This window comes from Lytechinus variegatus, chromosome 13 (assembly GCF_018143015.1).
Source record: "Lytechinus variegatus isolate NC3 chromosome 13, Lvar_3.0, whole genome shotgun sequence".
Taxonomy (NCBI): Eukaryota; Metazoa; Echinodermata; class Echinoidea; order Temnopleuroida; family Toxopneustidae; genus Lytechinus; species Lytechinus variegatus.
In genome coordinates, this window is record NC_054752.1 from 24,565,726 (window position 1) to 24,586,508 (window position 20,783).

At 37.6% G+C, this 20,783-nt stretch overlaps 2 protein-coding genes across 7 annotated transcripts in view; both read left to right on the forward strand.

Moving 5' to 3' along the window:
- The first annotated feature begins 529 nt into the window (after positions 1-529).
- On the forward strand, positions 530-2,012 carry LOC121425917 (delta-type opioid receptor-like). Its single transcript, XM_041622025.1, has 2 exons — positions 530-653; positions 1,086-2,012. The coding sequence occupies exons 1-2, from the start codon at positions 542-544 to the stop codon at positions 1,712-1,714; spliced, it is 741 nt and encodes a 246-aa protein (XP_041477959.1). The 5' UTR covers positions 530-541; the 3' UTR covers positions 1,715-2,012.
- Positions 2,013-8,607: 6,595 nt separating this feature from the next.
- Positions 8,608-20,783, forward strand: part of LOC121425937 (leucine-rich repeat flightless-interacting protein 2-like) — a 45,082-nt gene continuing 32,906 nt past the window's right edge. For all 6 annotated transcript variants that reach the window (XM_041622054.1, XM_041622050.1, XM_041622051.1 and 3 more), the window contains exon 1: positions 8,608-9,223. In XM_041622054.1, the coding sequence (XP_041477988.1) occupies positions 9,071-9,223 (153 nt within the window). In that variant the 5' untranslated portion in view covers positions 8,608-9,070. The remainder of the gene's footprint in view (positions 9,224-20,783) is intronic.

A 20,783-nucleotide genomic window follows, 5' to 3' on the forward strand; every position in this document is an offset into this window, starting at 1 on the left:
TCTTGGTCGTCGGCCTGGTCGCCAACGGGTTCATTCTCTATGCCATCCTGCGAAGCAAGAAGTTACGGAATACTGTCTACAACGTGTACATCGTCAGCCTCTCCGTTTCAAATTTTATTTTTCTTCTTGTCTGGGGACTGACCGATGCAGTCATTTACGGGATATATCTTCACAAGCAAGTGTTCCACGTCGTAACGGACTCGAGTATTAGGAAACTGATCGAAGCATGTGAATCGGTAGGCCTACATCAATTTCATTCTTTCAGTAGATCTAAACACATTCCATGTTCACAATTTGAATTCAGGAAAATGTATGTCTACGTAAAAGAAGTGTTGTATAAAGGATAGATCAGATATCTATGGGGCAGTAAATGAAAACGCTGGTGCAACAATAATCAACTTCGTCTGGCAAAATTTGCTAGACTATTAATGACGTTGCCTTAATGTGCATGGGCAGGTAATGGCACCTTTCCCAAGTTCCCGATTGTTAAAGGTATTCTGCCTTAATCTTTTAACAGAGTACTATGGTGATTAATTGTTTCATGATAACGGCACTGGCAGTGGATAGATACGCCATCGTCGCACATCCCCAGGCTCTGCATAACAGGAGAACTGTAAAGAACGCCCTCATCGGCTGTGGCATCGTCTGGGCTGGTAAGTCGAGCATTTGGGATAAAGACACAACAAATATTGAATGATATCTAGTAATTAAGAATCATGATATTTAAACAGAGATTCTTTCAATTTCTTCATTTTGCTCTGCGAGCGCGCATTATCGGCAATCATCCGATTATCTATGGAAGGCGTGTTGTAGCAAAATTGCCCAACCCAGATCAATATGGCGGTATTTTCAAAATACATGTCGCCTTCCATAACTATATATACGCAAAAAATGTCAACTTGCAAATTATAGATTTCTTTCCAAAAAATGATAGGACATTAACGAAAACAACACAGTAGATATCAGATTTAATTACCTAACAAAAACTGGACGTATACTTTATTGGATTAACTATCTCTTTCGTTTCTTCCCCCCCCCCCCCCCTTCTCCATCCTTTTCTCGGTGCCTTGGTGAAAATGAAACAGTTGGATTGCTGTCATCGTGTGTGGTTATTCCCATCGACCTGTTCACCACTCTGGAAACGTTGTACTGCATCAATATCATCTTGTTCATTTTCACCTTTGCCATACCCTTCATCATCATAATAGTGTGTTTCGGGTTAACCATCGGGGCTGCTGCAACGAAGCAAAACACGTCGACTCTGTCCCTAACCAGTCGGCGAAGAATTGCACGCAAAACACGTTTCTTGGCGCTGATCGGAGGAGTGTCGCTATCTTTCTTCATCAGTTGGGGCTATTGGCATGGCTACTACTTAGCGATATGGCCGCATGTCCTCAAAGGAGACTTCTATCACCGTAACGTGGTGCTTCACATCTCCCTAAACATGTTAACTGATGTCCTAGTCCTCTTCAACGCGGCGCTCAATCCAATTCTCTACGTTCTCAATCAACCTCACATGAAGCGCCATCTTGCTAGTCTGTTTCCTTGCGGACGTAAAAGTACACAACACGCGGCGGCTGAAATGAACAATGGACGATCTGATGGAACAACAGAAAGTGTGTCCGTTAGTACGCCAAACGATGGTGGTGTCGCTTTCAATGTTGCCGAAGAATCCCTGGCGGACACTGTTCCAAAATCTACGTTTGGTATGTAGGAATGCAATATGGTAGACATAATTAAGGTCCACGTCTCCAACATCTTCAACAGCATCATCGAATGACTAATATTTTCGTTTCAAACGATTGGACTGACAGGCCCCAGGAAAGTGGAAAACATATTGGGGGAGAGGGACTTGGGGCGCTTGCCCCTTATCCCTCTCATTTTTCACGACAAAGAAAAATAATAGATTGTTATGAAAGAAAAGGATAAGAGAGAAGGGTGAAATATGATATTATTTTCTGGATATTATGTCATAATCTATTGCAGAATTATATGTTTTTGACATTGTTAAAATGCCGAAATTCGCAAGTTTTTCATAGGCATTGATAAAGGTGAAGGGCCTTTTGAAACTTGCCACACACACACACACCAAAAAAAAATGCGACGGTCTCTTTGTAAGAAGCAATCACCCCTCTCAAAGTACTTTTTAGAAATGTGAGGTCCATCCCATAATAACGATGCGATAATTATTTAGGGAAGGAGAAGCACTGAAAATTTCATCAGTTAGTAAAAACGAAAGTTATGATTATCGCCATCTAGTATACAGGTTTATGACCCTGCCTGTATGCACATGAGGGAGATGACGTCATACCCTTTCTTTTGTATATGATTATGTACTATCAAAACAAATATTTTAATTTCACTTTTGATCAAAAGAAATATCTTCATTGATTCACAATGTTCCACGGAAAATCGATTCATACTGTACATTAATTGGGGAAAATTCAGAATATTGATTAGATTGAAACAAAAATATTTGTAACAGTGGGTGTATACCATCAACGGATCCCTTACTTAAAGGTCAAGTCCACCGCAGAAAAATGTTGATTTGAATCAACAGAGAAAAATCAGACAAGCATAATGCTGAAATTTTCATCAAAATCGGATGTAAAGTTATGACATTTAAAAGTTTCGCTTATTTTTTAAAAAATAGTTATATGCACAATTTAGTTACATGCAAATGAAAGAATCAATGATGTCCCTCCCTCACTATCATTTTTACATTTTTTTTAATTGTTTGAATCATACAATATTTCAATTTTTACAGATTTGACAATAAAGACTAACTTGACTGAGCTATAAAATGTTAAGTAATGATAATTCAACATGTTCAGGGTGAAGTATAACTTTGTTTCGAAGGACAATGAGGATAAAATTAGAATATTTCATATAATAAAATACGAAAGTAGTGAGTGTGTGATGTCATCAGTTCCCTCATTTGCATACCGACCTGGATGTGAATTAACTATTTTTTTTTAATTAAGCGAAACTTATAAATGTCATAACTTTCCAATTTCCCTCCGATTTTGATGAAATTTTCAGTGTTGTGGTTGTTGGATTTTTCTCTTTTTATTCAGATCCACTTTGGTTGGGGTGGACTTGTCCTTTAAATGCCATCATTCAGTGTTATGCTTGTTTGATTACTCTCTAATTCTACCGAACTGGTTTTTCCGCGTGAATTTGACCTCTCATATGAATAAGTTCACTCTGACGTAGACTTGAATCTATATATGCTGAGGTTCTAATAATAAATCAGAAAGTGATAGAATCACAGTGTATATCATGAAAGTTGACAAAAAAATCCACCAAAGGTATGATTCATTTTGATATTGTTGTGACGTCACACGCAAGCTTTTCTTCTTTATGTCAAGTACTATAAATGCTGTAGCTTCTTTTTCATAAATTTCTAATGGCTTTTATCTTAATATGCATAACTATGACTCATCCCTTATGTCTACGAAAAACTGATACGTGAGTAGATCTCTTTGATTTCTAATTTCTTTTTATTTGTGTTTTTAGAATTTTACCTGTTGAGAATGTGTTTTTCATCATAAGAGATGATAAAAAAATCTTGTCAATGCTGATTTGGAATTACACTTCATGTTGCTTGTCCTTATTTTTTCCTTGTTTCTTGAAAGCTTTTTTTTTTAAATTTTTGTAAGTGATTTCGGTTAAATACTTATTGCTGAATTGAGAAAGATGTTTGTTGGGATTGAAATTAATTAGTTATTAGGATTTGAATAAAAAAAATATTTACAATTCGCCCTTTCTGGATTTAAATTGCCCCACCCCATCTGATTGACTTCGGTAGGCCTTATACGCCATTGTGTATTCGAGCGGATTAGGAAACACTTAGCTTCCCCTCTTCTTTTTATATTGAAGGATATAATTGCACATTGCATTCATCAAATTTGAAAGACACCATCATGATATATAAACCACATTTTTGGTGGAATTCATAGCGGTTTCGGAAACGCAACCTACATCAGGCCTACCATGTGTGTGTTTTATTTTCGGGGGGGGGGGGGGGTATTAACAGGGGCGGATCCATAATTTCCACGGGGCAAATTTTTTGGAGGAAAATTTTGGGGAGCAAAAAAAAAAACACAAATGAAGGATATTTCGCACCCGAAAATATTTGACAAGCAAAAAAAAGGCCTTCAGGTCCGCCAGTGGGTATTGATGCACTGCTTGGGTAAAGATCCAGCTTCACCACAGGTGGCACTCTACAAAAATAATTGTCAAGCCTCCAGATCAAATTTATCAACATTCATGGGGAACAATTTCCCGTTATGCTTAGGACCCAATGACTAAATATAAATATACAAATTCCTCAGGATTGGGGCACCCCCCCCCCCCTTCCAGGAGTGTGTCATGGTATATCAAGGTATATGTGATGCACCCTTCCAATGCAGCTCAACATTATCGCTGGTCAAAAGATGTAGACCAACTAAACCAAAATCTAGGCCTGTACCCATTCAACGCAGTTCGTTCATATAAGGATGGGGTGGGGTGAGGGCATCGGCCAAAAGCTCCTCATGGATGTGAAAACATCGTTTCAAATTTGGACTGCCCAAACAATATATCCGTCAAAAAACAGTGGCGTAAAAGGCGGGCGGGGGGGGGCAAGTTGCACCCACCCCCCCACCCCCGCCGGATTTCACCGGGAAAATAAAGCGGGAAAAGAGAAAGGGGAGTAAGAAAGAAAGGGAAAGAAAAAAGAGGAAATGGGGAATGGAAAGGGAAAATGTATGGGAAAAATAAAAAGAAACATAAAAAGGGAAAAGGTAGGAAAACGGGAAAAAGAAGAAAAGAAAAACATGAATTATGAGAAAGAACAAATCATCCCGAAATGCTAATAAATTAGAATGATCAGTAAGCAATGATGAGAACGGGAAATAAATTAAAAGATGACAGAAATGCACACACAAGTGGGAAATGAATTAAGGTGGAATGGAATGAGCCAAAAGCTAACATAGAAAAAGAAGAAAAGGGACAAGATAACACGACAAGGCTGCCGAGGATTGAAAATAAAGAACGGGGAGAAAGATGAGTGACATATAACATTGTGTATGAAGTCTATCATAAGCTTGTTCAACCTCCAAAGCTAACTTTAGTTAGATTCTCATGAAAAGGTGTATTTTTTTCCTCGCTCGCTCAGAGCTTATATATTTAGCAACTTTTTACCAACGTGCCACAATGTGCCCCCTTTTTTGAGGGGGCTCGTGCCCAATCACAAAAAAGTCATGTTCACAGTGGCGTACAGATCAAGAAAGAAAAGAGAGAAGGGTGAAATGTGATATTTGAATATTATGTCGAAATCTATCAAAAAATTGATTATTGTAATAAAAAAATGTCAATTTTTTTTGCCCGATACGCCATTTCTGGCCCCTTAAAAATTTTAGCCCCATTACACCACTGCCTGTTCATACCATATGACCGGGAAATATTGGGCTCTCACAGGCCTAATTCATTTCCCATAGACTCGTGTGTTAAAGTGGCAGTTAAAAAGAATTCATAAAAAAATAAGGAGGAAATTCGAGGGTTGAATGTTAACTACCAGTGGATAGGATAAATGTCTGACATTCCATATCTGACCAGAAAAGGGTACCTCGACGTGCTCATTTTAAAAATAAATCAGCGTTTATGAAGACTACACCTGACGGGACCAAATTCATCACTTGAGAGAGTAAAATGACCCTAATTCTTCCGCCAGTAAAAATATAGTTCAATAGTGGTGATATTCCAATTTGGAAAAAGTCCCGGGAAAAAGTAAGTTCAGTAAGCACCCTCCCTAGAATCAGTGTTAGATTGTCAGTCATATTCATTCATTTTTGTCAATCAGCAATATCAAATTTAAAAATTGAGCAATATGGTTGGCTCTAATGAATATCTATAGGCCTATGGCCTGCCAGTTGTGTAATATAATCGGTTGCGAAGTTTTGTATCAATGGTTGCGCCAAAAGCACAAGAGGGCGCACTATCTTGGGCCAAGTAAAACTTACATACATGCATACGTGAAAGTCTCGACACAACACACCCAACAATTCGTTGACCCAAAAGGCTAGTTTGTCACTGCCGGGGAATGTACGTGCATAGGTATGTGGTGAAAAATATAACCATGTAGTCACGAGAAAATGTATACTTTTTCAACGCTTGATAAATAACCTACTTGTAAGGGCACTCACCCTAAAAAATGTTTCATTTCGGTTGGGGGCATGAAAAACTGTACTCTGAGATGAGGAAGGGTATTTTGTGTCGTCGGTCTAATTAGAAAGTCGAACATGGTGTACGTGTACCTTCTTATGAGGACTTCTGCTACCCCCACCCCCCAATTTCAGCCGGCTAAGCTTGGGAAGATAAATAACAATCCCAGTGTCAACCTATATGATCCCGCCTAAATCATGTAATTTTTACTTTCTTGTCTGTCATAGATTAATGTACTGAAAATAATGACATATGGCACTAAACCAAAATAAACGACATTCGAAGTGTATTTCTTTCAGCTTTATGGGATTGGTATGGTATTTATTTTCCATATCACAATGTATGTATAAAAAAATTAAAAAATCAATTGTATAGTGCACAACAAAAACTGTGGTGTTAACCGATGTACATAGAGGACCACACCAGTTATTTTACACCGGTGTTACTTGGTGATGTTAGTTTTACACCTGTAGGTGTTATTACAACACCTTTGGTTGTTACATTTACACTCTTTGGTGTTACGTTCAATCTCTAGGGTGTAATTTTAACACCTCAGGGTGTGGTCCTCTATTAGCACCGATTGGTGTAAGTTTTAACACCACAGTTCTTACAGTGTGAATGGCTGGATATGCCCACTCAGCTTTGCTAAATACAACAACGCTGCTTTTATGATCGGGATGGTCCGTTGATATCACAATACAACTTTAAATATTTCCTGAAACATGGATATATATCATTAGGTTCATCTTTTCTTCCACAATTTTAGAAACAAAATATAGTTATTAACTCTCCGGGAACGAAATTTTCGGTACATTATCTTTTGACAAATCCTTGTCTCTCCAATCACACAGGTTTGAGGTCCATTTTAAAACAAACTTTAACAATTACTGCAAAGTACAAATCAAGTTAATAGTGTCGAGTGCCTCAGGTAATTACTGTAACACGGAAAGAGCAACTAGATTGTGCGATTGTGTAAATTCTTTAATAAACGTGCTGGCACAATGAACAAAAAATGAAAAACAATTTCATCCGAAAATATATAGGGCCTACTTCATCCACCATGACTATAGCAGTACTAATGCAATAAAATTTATTGAAGTTAACTAACTCTAAACCTGTCTGTGTTTTGTCGAAATCGCTCCGAATTTTGTCGTTCTTTAGGATATTTTTTTTAAAGAACATGGCTCCGTCGCTATATACTCCCTAATTGCAGCTAGATTTATTTAAACGTTTTAATATAATATAGCGTCGATCCATGTTTCGGACGGCGAGAGGGGACAATGTCCAAAATTATCGCCAAATTATAATGCAGAATTTTGCACGAGAATCACACCGAAAAAAATACAATTTTATGTTTATTAGTATTTTTATGTCAAGTTTGATGGCTTTATTTTCAAAGACATTTTTTGCAATGAATTCATAAATTTTTCATTTTGTCAAAATCATTGTAGGGCAAATCGATATAGGTTGGCCGCATCCCCCAAATTTTTCAAATGCAAGGTTTCACTTTCAAATTTATCTCCAAACTCCCTCGTAATATTTTTAAGGGGTGCTTGACATTAAAATCCTGCTATGTTCTATTATACCTTCAGACGCTCTAAATTTTGAGAATATCGCTCTTAAAAAAAACGCCTGGAGAGAAAAACAACACTCAGGCAAACCCATTATCGTGAAATGCCCTCGTCTCAATTTTGGAATAAAACTTAGTAGAATTTGATGCTAATATTGAGACTTGGAATATCTTTCTGTGTAATGTTCGAAATCATCGTACGAATACCTGTCAAATTTGTGACTATGCTATGATCATTCTTCTTAAAATAAAAGCAAATTTAATATCTAATAAAAATGACGTCATAGCAGTCGAACGATTGGCTACGATTTGAAGCTAATTTGGCCTTTCCTCCAAAAGAAAAGTTTACAATCTTACAATTTGGTTATATCAGTATTCTTTCAATTAATTTTAACCTGAAATAAAATGATATTAACATTGTCAGAAAATGAGCAAAATGCAATTGTTCAAAAATCGGATCGCGAACAATTGTAAGGTGTTCGGTGGTCTTAACACCCATCTGGCCGCATTGCATGTTATAGATGAAAAATTCTCAAGCATTTTGAAAATGTGATTTGTTTTTCTCACTCGGTCGTTACGCGCCCTCGCATTACATTTAATTTTATTGGGGGTGGGGACTTTAGCTGTACGGTCAGTATAATGCTACCCACAATAGCTAGGCCATTTTCATTGTATTGAATGAACCAACTTCGAAAATTTCTCAACCCCCCCCCCAAGAAAATAAAAAAACTACATCTATATGGCACCCAACTGGCCATGCACCGCTGCAGGCCTATCATAACGGGCATGGCATTTTTCATTTCGAAGATATTCTTCCAGTCAACACAGATGGCGCAAATTACATCCGGGTCCTCAAGGTGATGTGAGCAGAAATATGGTGGCACCCGAAGCAGAAAAAGAGGAGAGGAAAAAGACCATCGGAACGTTGATATTTTCGCTCAAAGTATTTCTATTTGGAGATGAGCAATAGCAATATACAGATGGAGTGATATAATATATATTGGGTGCCTGGATCATTACCCTTTTTCCTTGGAGTTACAGAAGCTGCGCAGGATTATTCCACAACACCACAGAGAAAGCAACACGGAAATTGTTCCGGAGCGTCTCCGGTCATCCGGATTGCCGCAAACTCAACGAAATGTAACACAAAACTCACCTTGAAATACCAGTCCTATTCATCATTTGGAAATATCTAAACACTTTTAGAAAGTCTTGAAGGCATAACATAAATATATGGATGAATTTCACCGTATTTAATCAATTTTCTGTCCTACTTTGATCTAAAAACACAACATGTCTGTAGACGCAGTGGAATTGGACGTTAGTACCGTCGGGGGAGGGCCGAATCACAGCGGACCATCGCCGGGAGGTTCGGCGGGTAGGAGGAGGGTGAAGAGTCGGGCCTACACCGCGGAGGATGAAGCTCTCACAGATATCGCAAAAGCGGTTAGTAACTCTAACGTTAGATTCTAAGTTTAATTTCATTCATCCTTTAACCCTGTCACTAGTGTCAGAAGTCAGACATCTTTTTTTTAGAGTCTTATAGACTGCAGGAAATTTACACTTGCTAGATTCAGATTTGGCAGCGATATGACCGAGTATTATTTCAAAGAATTGTCCACGCCCATTCCCAGAATTCCTGCTCAAAATAACCAAATAGGGGGTCTGATAGTAATAGAATTTTTCTATTTTAGTGAAGACTTTGTTTGACGAGTATGTTAAAACATATTGTCTAGCTAAAAATGATGGTTTGGGGTGATTTTTTTTTCATTTTCAAGAGGCAACCCCTACTACTAGATCCCGCTATTCCAAAACAAAGTTGTCAACAACCTCCAGGTCTCTTCATGGACAGGAATAACCATTGTTTTTTTTTTTTTTTGGGGGGGGTTTATTTAACAATTTCTGACCTTTTACTCTCATCCCCATTCACAGACGTTAGTGTGCAGTAGAGGCGCACGGCCAATATGGGAGACTCTCTCCAATAAGGGAGACAATCTCCCATATTGGAGACTTGCTTTGCAAAAGATCAAAAGAAACAACACCAACAAAAGTATGATTTTTTCCACCCAAACTTTTGTCCCACCGAGGTCAGAAGCCCATTTGTTTTGTGTGTGGATGACAACAAAAATCCTTATAAAAACAAAAGTAGACGGTGAATTTTTAAAGTAGACGGTGAAAAGGGGTAATATTTCATGAGGAATCTGCTTATCACATTTTTATTTGCCGCCAAGGTAATCCTTTTTAAGCAAATGTAAACAAAGAAAATTGGTCTCCAAAACTGGAGACTGTCTCTGAAATTGGATACCAAAATTCTTTATGAAAGTCTCTGATATTGGAGATAATCTCTCTCATGGGAGACAGTCTCCAATATTGGCCGTGCGCCTCTACTGGTGTGTATGTGAGCCTGCATGTGTAATCAGGTACACCAATTGGGGCGACCGGGTTTTGTCTAGATTTTAAAATTCTAAATAATATATTATTATCTTGAAAGAAGGCCCACTATTTTCGTTAGACTCTTTCTTTTACTACTTTTGATGTATACATATTCCCAGAAAATATCGAAAATATATGTTACCAATGATTAATTCCTTACTTTTTAAACTTTCTGCTGGAGAGGAAAAAATGGCAGCTGTGTGTTGCTGCCTTCTACGTTCAATGAGTTGTGCTTTTATCAAACCTTTCTGATTAAATTTTCGGTATCCTGGCCAATCAATACGAGCGACAAGCTCTGAATGCAGGCACATCTACAAGCGCAAAGCAGTGGCACAAATCGTGATATATAGTGACTGGTAAATACGTCTGTAAGGATGATGACGTCATCCAAGATGGCAACTTATGTATGTTGACCATCGAAAGGATCGAAGATGACAATGTTTTGATCATCATTTTAAAGGAATTGGTGGTTACTGCGGTCTAATGTACGATATTTCTGAATTTTATTTATTTTCTTTTCAACTTGGGTGTAATTTCATTTTTATAATGTTACATTTTATGTACAAAATAACGATCAGAAAATCAGGTTTCCGCTGAATGTTAGCTATCTAACATATTACTGCTAATATGTTGTCTGTAGTGTACGGGCCAACAACTCTTTGTATTGGTGAGTGAGCCAAGGCAGTTCAGTGGAACAACCAAAAAAAGAGACTGAAGCTTTTGTCTAGGGTTTTCAATGCTTTTCTACGTGTAGATGTGGATGCGTGGCAGGGTAATGAGCCCCCACCTCCCCAAGCATACGCCTTGTTTCATCAGTTGGATACAATTTAAAGCTTCGAGAGACCAACCAGGATCAGGGACCCATAACATGTGATTTAGAGATTGATCTTGAGGCTTATTTTTACAACTGATGCTATCGATCAATTAATCATTATACTGTACATCAGCCCCTGGCATGATCAATTCCTATTAAACCTTTAACCTTGAAGAGATGAGAGCATTCCATGTCTTGAATGAAGTGTATAGCAGCCATGGAATAAAATACCATTTTTAAAAGAAATTTATGCTTGCCTTGCTTTCCTAGTTTGTTGGTGTAATCTTACAATGTACATATGTAGTTGTCAGAAATTATTCGATATTAAATTGAAGAAATCAAAGTTGAAATATCAAAAACAGTACGTTTGTATATACATGTAACAAGCAGGCAAGACAAAAGCTGAAAATAAATCTGCACTTTTGAGAGGGAAATGTCATTCATTGATTCGTAGGACCTACATTAAAGTCACAAGTGATTTTACAAATGATTGCCGATTATTTCTTTGGCACTAAATAAACATCAATCAATGAAATTGGTGTAGCCTTTATATGTACAGGTATATCATGTACAATATAAAGAAAGTCTAGTCATTCGTAAAATCGCTTGTTACTTAGAACATGTACGAACAGCTTTTTATGAAACACCCACCAGATTTCATTCATGATGCATATATTTTGCATTGACCCTAATCATGCTTGAAAATGAACAACATAGAAATCTGTTGTGATAGAAAGGTTTAAATAAAGGTCAAGTCAACCTCAGAAAAATGTTGATTTGAATTAATAGAGAAAAATCAGACAAGCACAATGCTGAAGATTTCATCAAAATCGGATGTAAAATGAGAAAGATCTGACATTTCAAAGTTTCGCTTATTTTCAACAAAATAGTTATATGAACGAGCCAGTTACATCCAAATGAGAGAGTTGATGATGTCACTCACTCACTATTTCTTTTGTTTTTTATTGTTTGAATTATACAATATTTCAATTTTTTACGAATTTGATGATAGATGATTAGGACCTCCTTGCCTGAAGCACAAATAATGGAATTCCAAGTGTTCAGGGAGGAATTGAACTTCATTTCACGTGACAATGACGAGAAAATCAAAATATTTCATATTTCAAACAAAGAAAACAAAAGATATAGTGAGTGAGTGACATCATCGACTCTCTCATTTGCATACCGACCGAGATGTGCATGCATATAACTGTTTTGTGAAATGAAGCGTAACTTAGAAATGTCATAACTTTCTTAATATTTTACATCCGATTTTGATGAAATTTTCAGTGTCATGCTTGTTGAATTTTTCTCTTTTTATTCAAATTAAGTTTTCATTGGGGTGGACTTGTCCTTTAAGGTTTGTGATGAGACACAAGTTTCACGCACTGCTTGTACTGCAGTACGCAGTGTGGATGACATTGGAAGATGAGTACCGTATTGCAACTACAAATGAAACTGGTTATTGGATCAGAGAAAATTATACAATTTGTCAGAAAAAAGGGGCCTTTTTCTGTATGAATGTGCCAGCGTTAGCTTGCCTGTGAGGACACGTCCCGAGGGTCATGGAGTTCTAACACCTTTTTTCCCGCACCAATCCTGAAGAAAGTTAATCACATTATGTGCATTCCCTTGAAATACAATCTCAAGTGGTTGGCACATAATACAGTACATAGTATGCAGGTGTGCCCTAGATTTGAACACAAACCACCATTTTTGGTCTGGTGTACCTTGAAAAATAGAATGGCTCAGTTCAGTGTTATGCTAAAATTGTCACTCATTTTTGTACAACCATGATGTATAGCGCCACAATCTCAGAAAAGTATTGAATCGCTGTCCACAGGGATGGATGGATGTATTGTACATGTACATGTAGGAGCCGATATCAGGACAGCACATTTAATCCATGTGTTATAGTGTGTATAGTGTGTTCACAACTCCCTGGTTACTTTGTACAATTTAATAAAATAAAAATTCATCAATGAAAAATAAACAGATTTGGTGCTAATGAATTTTAAAAACAAATGAAAGTATGAAAGTCATGTTATGTACTTGTAATAGCTAAAAGCAACATGTACATTGTAGCTACATGCTTGAGATAGTGAGTGAAAAAAATAGATACAGTTGTAGTTGAATGTCATCACACAGTGATCAAGATCAAAGGCTTTTGCTTTGAGGCTAATGAAAACATGACCAGTGACCACTGAATGCCATCACAGGATATAATACTGTACATGTTGATGTACATGTACATTGTATAAAGCTGTGAAAGGGCTAATGAGAACTTGGCTGTTGTACATGTAGATAAATGTCATCACACAGTAGATTAAAGGGCTAATGAAAACATGGCCTTTGTAGTTGTATTCCAGCACAGACCAAACTTGCATGCAGATCAGCTTTGAGGGGGCTAATGAAAACTTGGCTGTAATTGAATGTCATTGCCTACATCACACAGGGATGACTGTATGGTATCATCTCAGGTCACTCGGCATTCCATCTTCTCTTTTCAACTCTCTCTGAACCCTTTAATACACTACTGTGAATTGTCTCTTGGTCTTTACACTTTATGCCAGTTGCTTCCAACTCAAACATGTACACAATAGGCCTACATGTACATGTAAATGTACATCCTTCGCAAAATACAGGTGGATTGAGATTTGCCACTGCCCTCCATTACCAAACAACCCTGACTAAATTATTAGAAAATGTTCAGTAATAATACACTTTTAATACATTGTACCCCTGTCCTCTGTACTGTGTTCATTTCAAAGCTCTTAAAGAAATTTAATTGTATATCACTTGTGCAATAAATTTTATGCCTCCAAAATTTATGATGAACCCACTTGTACAAACACAAATGCATGCATTTACTGTAGGAGTGCACATTATGAGGAGAACAAATATACGGGGCTACATTGTAGATTGCTTGAAAGAACCTCCAGGCCACAGCTAGTCAAGGGAGAGAGGAATGATGAGCTGCCCTGTCTGCAAATTATGTACCTGTAACCTGTACAAGTACATGTACATCTACACTGTACATGTATGTACTGTACTACCGTATAATATAAACAGATCTTCATTTTTGAGGAGCGCGATCGCTCTGGCGCTCTTAACGCGCTCCTTAAAAAATAATTGATAAAATTTCACATTTTACATCTTTAAATCCGTGAAATGGCCATTTATTTTCCATAATTCCTTGAAATTATTTTGATTTAGTGGAAAACTAGCAGAAAATGAAGAATATTCATCTCTTTCCCGACTCTGATTTGAATTTAAACTCGGTGAATAGTCCCATATGTAGATTTTTATGGTGATCACCAATTTTTTTTTTTTTTGCAGGAGCGCGATATTTTGTAAACGATTGACCCAGGCCTACATGTAGTTTCACCACAGATTGATACAGCTATTGCATACAATGTTAAGAAAAAAATACAATTTATCATACATAGTATTTTATTGAATTGATTTGAGCTCCTCAAGGAGAGCGCTTCTGAGGAGCTCAATTGAGCTCCTCAAAAAAATAAGGAGAGTGATATATTGAGTTCCACGAAATTATAAAGGTGAAGGACCGTAATAAAATTACGAATTCAAGAATAAAGGAATTGCCCAACGTACACTGTACATGTACGCAAATGGGACCACCAGGGACTTTTGCTTGTTTCAAATATTGTTTTTTATTTATAATACTGTACATGTATTTCCCCTATAAAAACTGGCCACCTCTCTACACATTTCCAATGGCATCCATTTTCATCTGAACTTAGCGTGCTATTTCTGATCCGGCGAATTATCCCGATCGGAACAATCTCGAGATTATTTGCAATGGAGACGCAATTACATTTGTATCTCGCTAGTTCGTAGGATTAATCTCGAGATTGCAATCCCAAGTCAACTTGGGATTATTTGCAAAATAGCGCGCTATTTTACGAATTATCGCGCTAATTCATAGGTGCAGACGCACTCGGGATTATTAATTTACGGTGTCAGACCATAATGCATCGATGCCTCGCTCGAACGGGAATTGCTCTTCTCGAGATTGAGCAAACTCAGGATGGTGCAGCACCACCTTATGTGATTCTCCCTCTCTCTCCCTGCATCTTAAACTGACCGGTCGTTAAGCTGGAAGAAGACACTGCATTCCACATTACCACAGATTTGAGACATGACCTCTTTGAGACAGCTCGACAGTCATTTAAGCCTTCATTCGTTGGTACATGTACATGTACATTCATACCCCCTCAATCACGAGAATGCCTGTATTTTTCTTATCCAGCCTTCTCAAGGCTCATTTTATTGCGATTGTTCTCACCAACCGGAACCAGATTAAGTTTTCCACTTGATCACATGAATATTTACTTATTCAGTATTTTCAGGACAATGAGTACATGTACCAGATACTGGATAGTTTCATTTTATGTACAAATTATTTACAACCCCCCCCCCCCCCCGATACTGTACACAAATGAGCCAGCAATGAAGATTATACAGGATTATAAATCTAGCTGCACATTTGAAGTTCTTAAAACTTTTCTTTCACTCTGCAAAAATTCCTGTGACAGTGCTTAAAAGAAACAAAGACCATGGTCACAGTCTTGGATGCCCTGCTCATTGGCCGCAGTGCCCCTTTCCTTGTTCTTGGATATTTTTTTTGGTGCCCGCCCCCCCCCCCCCCCATTGTGATGTAAAGGTGAAAATGACTTTACAGGGCTGCGTTTTGCTATAAAGTGTGCATTGTACATACAGTAATACTGTCTGTACAATGTGCCGGGTATATCATTAGCCCATGAGAATTTCAAGTGCTCTTTTCTAGATTTTCAGGGCTCTTTGCAGGCTTGCAGCACTCTGTATTTGGGGCACCAAAAATGTTAATAATTACAATGTAAGTGCTTAGAAACATAAGTGCTGTATTTTATTAGCCCCAAGCCCCAAATAGAAATGTGCCTTTGATATTCAGAAGTCACATACATTTTATCAAAATATCAAAAGAAAGGCTATTATTAATGTGACTGTGCAGAAGTTCCTGTGAAAGGTACACGTATTTAAAAAAAAATATTTTTCAAAATCTACTTTCCAGTATTTTCTTTCACGAATATTGCCTTTACACAAGCAAAGTATCAGGTACATTGTATTTTCTGTAAGTGAGTGGGTATGAAAATTCCTTTTTGAGTGTCTTGGAGTCATACTGCCTTGGGTTGGATGGGCATCGTAATTGGATTCATTTTAATAGGCCAGTTGTGCTCTTATGCATTGATATTCATAAGTGACTGGATGTTGGTTGCCATTAATGATTCACCCAAAGGCATCAGATGCTCATGATATCTGCAGTATAATGTGTAAAATAATATTTTTCGTACAAAATGAATACATACACATGTAATGTGTGGAAAAAACTACAGATTTACAATACAAAATTTGTACAGTATGTGTATAGGGCCTACAAGTACACATGTACATGCCTACATTGTACATTGGTACTTTATTGATATTGGTATTTATGATAATTACATGTGTAATAGTGATTCTAAATATTTGATAATGATGTTTAAAATATTAAATGCAATATTGAAATGATAATCATTATTTCACAGAGCTGCCAAGTAGTAGGCCCTACTTACTGATTTAATGTTAAGAAAAAAATACAATTTATCATACATAGTATTTTATTGAATTGATTTGAGCTCCTCAAGGAGAGCGCTTCTGAGGAGCTCAATTGAGCTCCTCAAAAAAATAAGGAGAGTGATATATTGAGTTCCACGAAATTATAAAGGTGAAGGACTGTAATAAAATTATGAATTCAAGAATAAAGGAATTGCCCAACGTACACTGTACATGTACATGCAAATGGGACCACCAGGGACTTTTGCTTGTTTCAAATATTGTTTTTTATTTATAATACTGTACATGTATTTCCCCTATAAAAACTGGCCACCTCTCTACACATTTCCAATGGCATCCATTTTCATCTGAACTTAGCGTGCTATTTCTGATCCGGCGAATTATCCCGATCGGAACAATCTCGAGATTATTTGCAATGGAGACGCAATTACATTTGTATCTCGCTAGTTCGTAGGATTAATCTCGAGATTGCGATCCCAAGTCAACTTGGGATTATTTGCAAAATAGCGCGCTATTTTACGAATTATCGCGCTAATTCATAGGTGCAGACGCAATCGGGATTATTAATTTACGGTGTCAGACCATAATGCATTGATGCCTCGCTCGAACAGGAATTGCTCTTCTTGCGATGGTGGAGACGGGGTTTCTTGAATCTCGAGATTGAGCAAACTCAGGATGGTGCAGCACCACCTTATGTGATTCTCCCTCTCTCTCTCCCTGAATCTTAAACTGACCGGTCGTTAAGCTGGAAGAAGACACTGCATTCCACATTACCACAGATTTGAGACATGACCTCTTTGAGACAGCTCGACAGTCATTTAAGCCTTCATTCGTTGGTACATGTACATGTACATTCATACCCCCTCAATCAGAGAATGCCTGTATATTTCTTATCCAGCCTTCTCAAGGCTCATTTTATTGCGATTGTTCTCACCAACCGGAACCAGATTAAGTTTTCCACTTGATCACAGGAATATTTACTTATTCAGTATTTTCAGGACAATGAGTACATGTACCAGATACTGGATAGTTTCATTTTATGTACAAATTATTTACAACCCCCCCCCCCCCCCCCCCGATACTGTACACAAATGAGCCAGCAATGAAGATTATACAGGATTGTAAATCTAGCTGCACATTTGAAGTTCTTAAAACTTTTCTTTCACTCTGCAGAAATTCCTGTGCTTTATACATGTAGAAACAAAGACAAAGGTCACAGTCTTGGATGCCATGCTCATTGGCCTCAGTGCCCCTTTCCTTGTTCTTGGATATTTTTTTGTTGCCAGCCCCCCCCCCCCCCCCCCCCTCCTCCCCCATTGTGATGTAAAGGTGAAAATGACTTTACAGGGCTGCGTTTTGCTACATGTATAAAGTGTGCATTGTACATACAGTAATACTGTCTGTACAATGTGCCGGGTATATCATTAGCCCATGAGAATTTCAAGTGCTCTTTTCTAGATTTTCAGGGCTCTTTGCAGGCTTGCAGCACTCTGTATTTGGGGCACCAAAAATGTTAATAATTACAATGTAAGTGCTTAGAAACATAAGTGCTGTATTTTATTAGCCCCAAGCCCCCATATAGAAATGTGCCTTTGATATTCAGAAGTCACATACATTTTATCAAAATATCAAAAGAAAGGCTATTATTACTGTGACTGTGCAGAAGTTCCTGTGAAAGGTACACGTATTTAAAAAAAATATTTTTCAAAATCTACTTTCCAGTATTTTCTTTCACGAATATTGCCTTTACACAAGCAAAGTATCAGGTACATTGTATTTTCTGTAAGTGAGTGGGTATGAAAATTCCTTTTTGAGTGTCTTGGAGTCATACTGCCTTGGGTTGGATGGGCATCGTAATTGGATTCATTTTAATAGGCCAGTTGTGCTCTTATGCATTGATATTCATAAGTGACTGGATGTTGGTTGCCATTAATGATTCACCCAAAGGCATCAGATGCTCATGATATCTGCAGTATAATGTGTAAAATAATATTTTTCGTACAAAATGAATACATACACATGTAATGTGTGGAAAAAACTACAGATTTACAAAACAAAATTTGTACAGTATGTGTATAGGGCCTACAAGTACATGCCTACATTGTACATTGGTACTTTATCGATATTGGTATTTATGATAATTACATGTGTAATAGTGATTCTAAATATTTGATAATGATGTTTAAAATATTAAATGCAATATTGAAATGATAATCATTATTTCACAGAGCTGCCAAGTAGTAGGCCCTACTTACTGATTTACCGTATAATTTACATGTACATGTAGTACTGAAAATAGAGAAGAATACTGATGGTTTCATGCAAAATACTGATTTCAAAAGTTTATGTGTTGTCCTATGGTACTCTTGTGAAAATACTAATTTCCTCACCAAAATACTGATTTTCAGCCTTGAAAATACAAATGTTCTTGTTGCTCTCTGATTTCAAAGTACAAAGGATATTGTAAAGGTGAAAATGACAATGATGACAATTGCTTTGGTGAACTGTCAAGACAAGCTGCTTTATAAAAATTACAGTGTTCAGTATGACAAAATTTGTTTCCCCTTCACAAGCTCTCTCCCTTGAAAGAAAACATGTTTACCGTTACATAATTTTACATATCAAATGTGTATGTACTTAACATTTGTTCTGAACAACATTACATGTATGACCTTCCATCAACATTGAAAATACATCATTATAATTGGCAATCAAATGTTGATCCTGTCATGGTCTACAGACTGTACGTTTAATACACACATACATGTACATGGTGTTCTGGTATAATACAGTGTACTTGTGGTGACTACAGTACGATACTGCAAATTATCCCATGAGCCAGCACAGACAAAACAAGCAATAAAGAAACAATGGATGAATGAGACAAGCAAATACACCGCATATCAGCCCCCCCCCCCTGATAAATGAATTGAAAAAAAAATAGAATAAAAGAGACAGTGGGGCTGGAGATGACTTATCCTCCAAAATATTTTTGCAAATTATTTTTTGACTCGATATGAAAGGAAAAATAAAAACCTGGTAGAAAGAGTCGAGTGCAAGTCCGGAATCCCCAATGTACAGTACACAACCTGTTCGGTTGAAAATAAAGAGCTGCGTTTGATTTCAAGCTCTTCAGCAATTGGCCCCATCAGGTACTGTACACTGTGTCAAAGAGGTCCGCAATCCCAAAAGGTGGTTTCGACTGCCTCAAAGTTCTTCACTTCCAGGTATTTTGGCAGTGTGAAAGTAAATTACGCGTAATCCCCCGTAAAGAAAATACCCCGGGGGGGGGGGGCCACTTCCATTCACGAGTGGATATCATGCGCAACCATGGGGTCTCGATAAGCACCCAAAACACGTAATTTCCATATTCTGAAAATGCACCCCTTAACAAGTATTGGCGTGTGAAACCCTACCCTTAACAAGTATTGGAAACAAAACGATACTCTTGGTACATATTACCTGAAATGAACCCCTAAACAAGTACAGGAATGTTTTATTATTACGGGTCCTTCGGTCGTCGGCTTTACCTTGTTTGGTTTAGTACGACCCCACCTTCTACACCTCGCACAAATCGGACTCTGAACATGAAGTGTTGGGGCAAAAATTACATCCTTTATAAAACATTTTAATTTTGTTTTATCATCCCCGCAAATTCGACCCTAAACACGTAATCTTCCTAGCGAAATAGATACCCTTTTTTCATTATTTTTGTGTTTTTGACACCCTTACGTACGTAACGTGCCCTATCGTGAAAAAAACATCCTTTTTACGTGTTTTTGGGGTCGCGCATGGTATTCACTCGTCAATGTAAGTGGCCCCCTTGGGGAAAATACCCAATATAAATAGTAGGTACATATCAAATTTATAAGAACTTTCGTGGGGATTTTTCCAGAGTCGCACGTATTTTGGCAGTGTGAAAGCAAATAACAGGAACTTATAGCTCACAGTGTATTTTGGCGCGGGCGCCATGGGTGGCTGCTCACTGCTCAGCTAGTGATTTTGAATCTTGCTCCTTGCCTGCTTTATATCAGACCATACTGCGCATACTCGTAACTTTCACATCCCAAAGGGTATTTTTCCGGGCGGTGTGAATGCAGGAATAATAACAGGTATTTTTTTTAGTCTGAAGAAATTCTCATA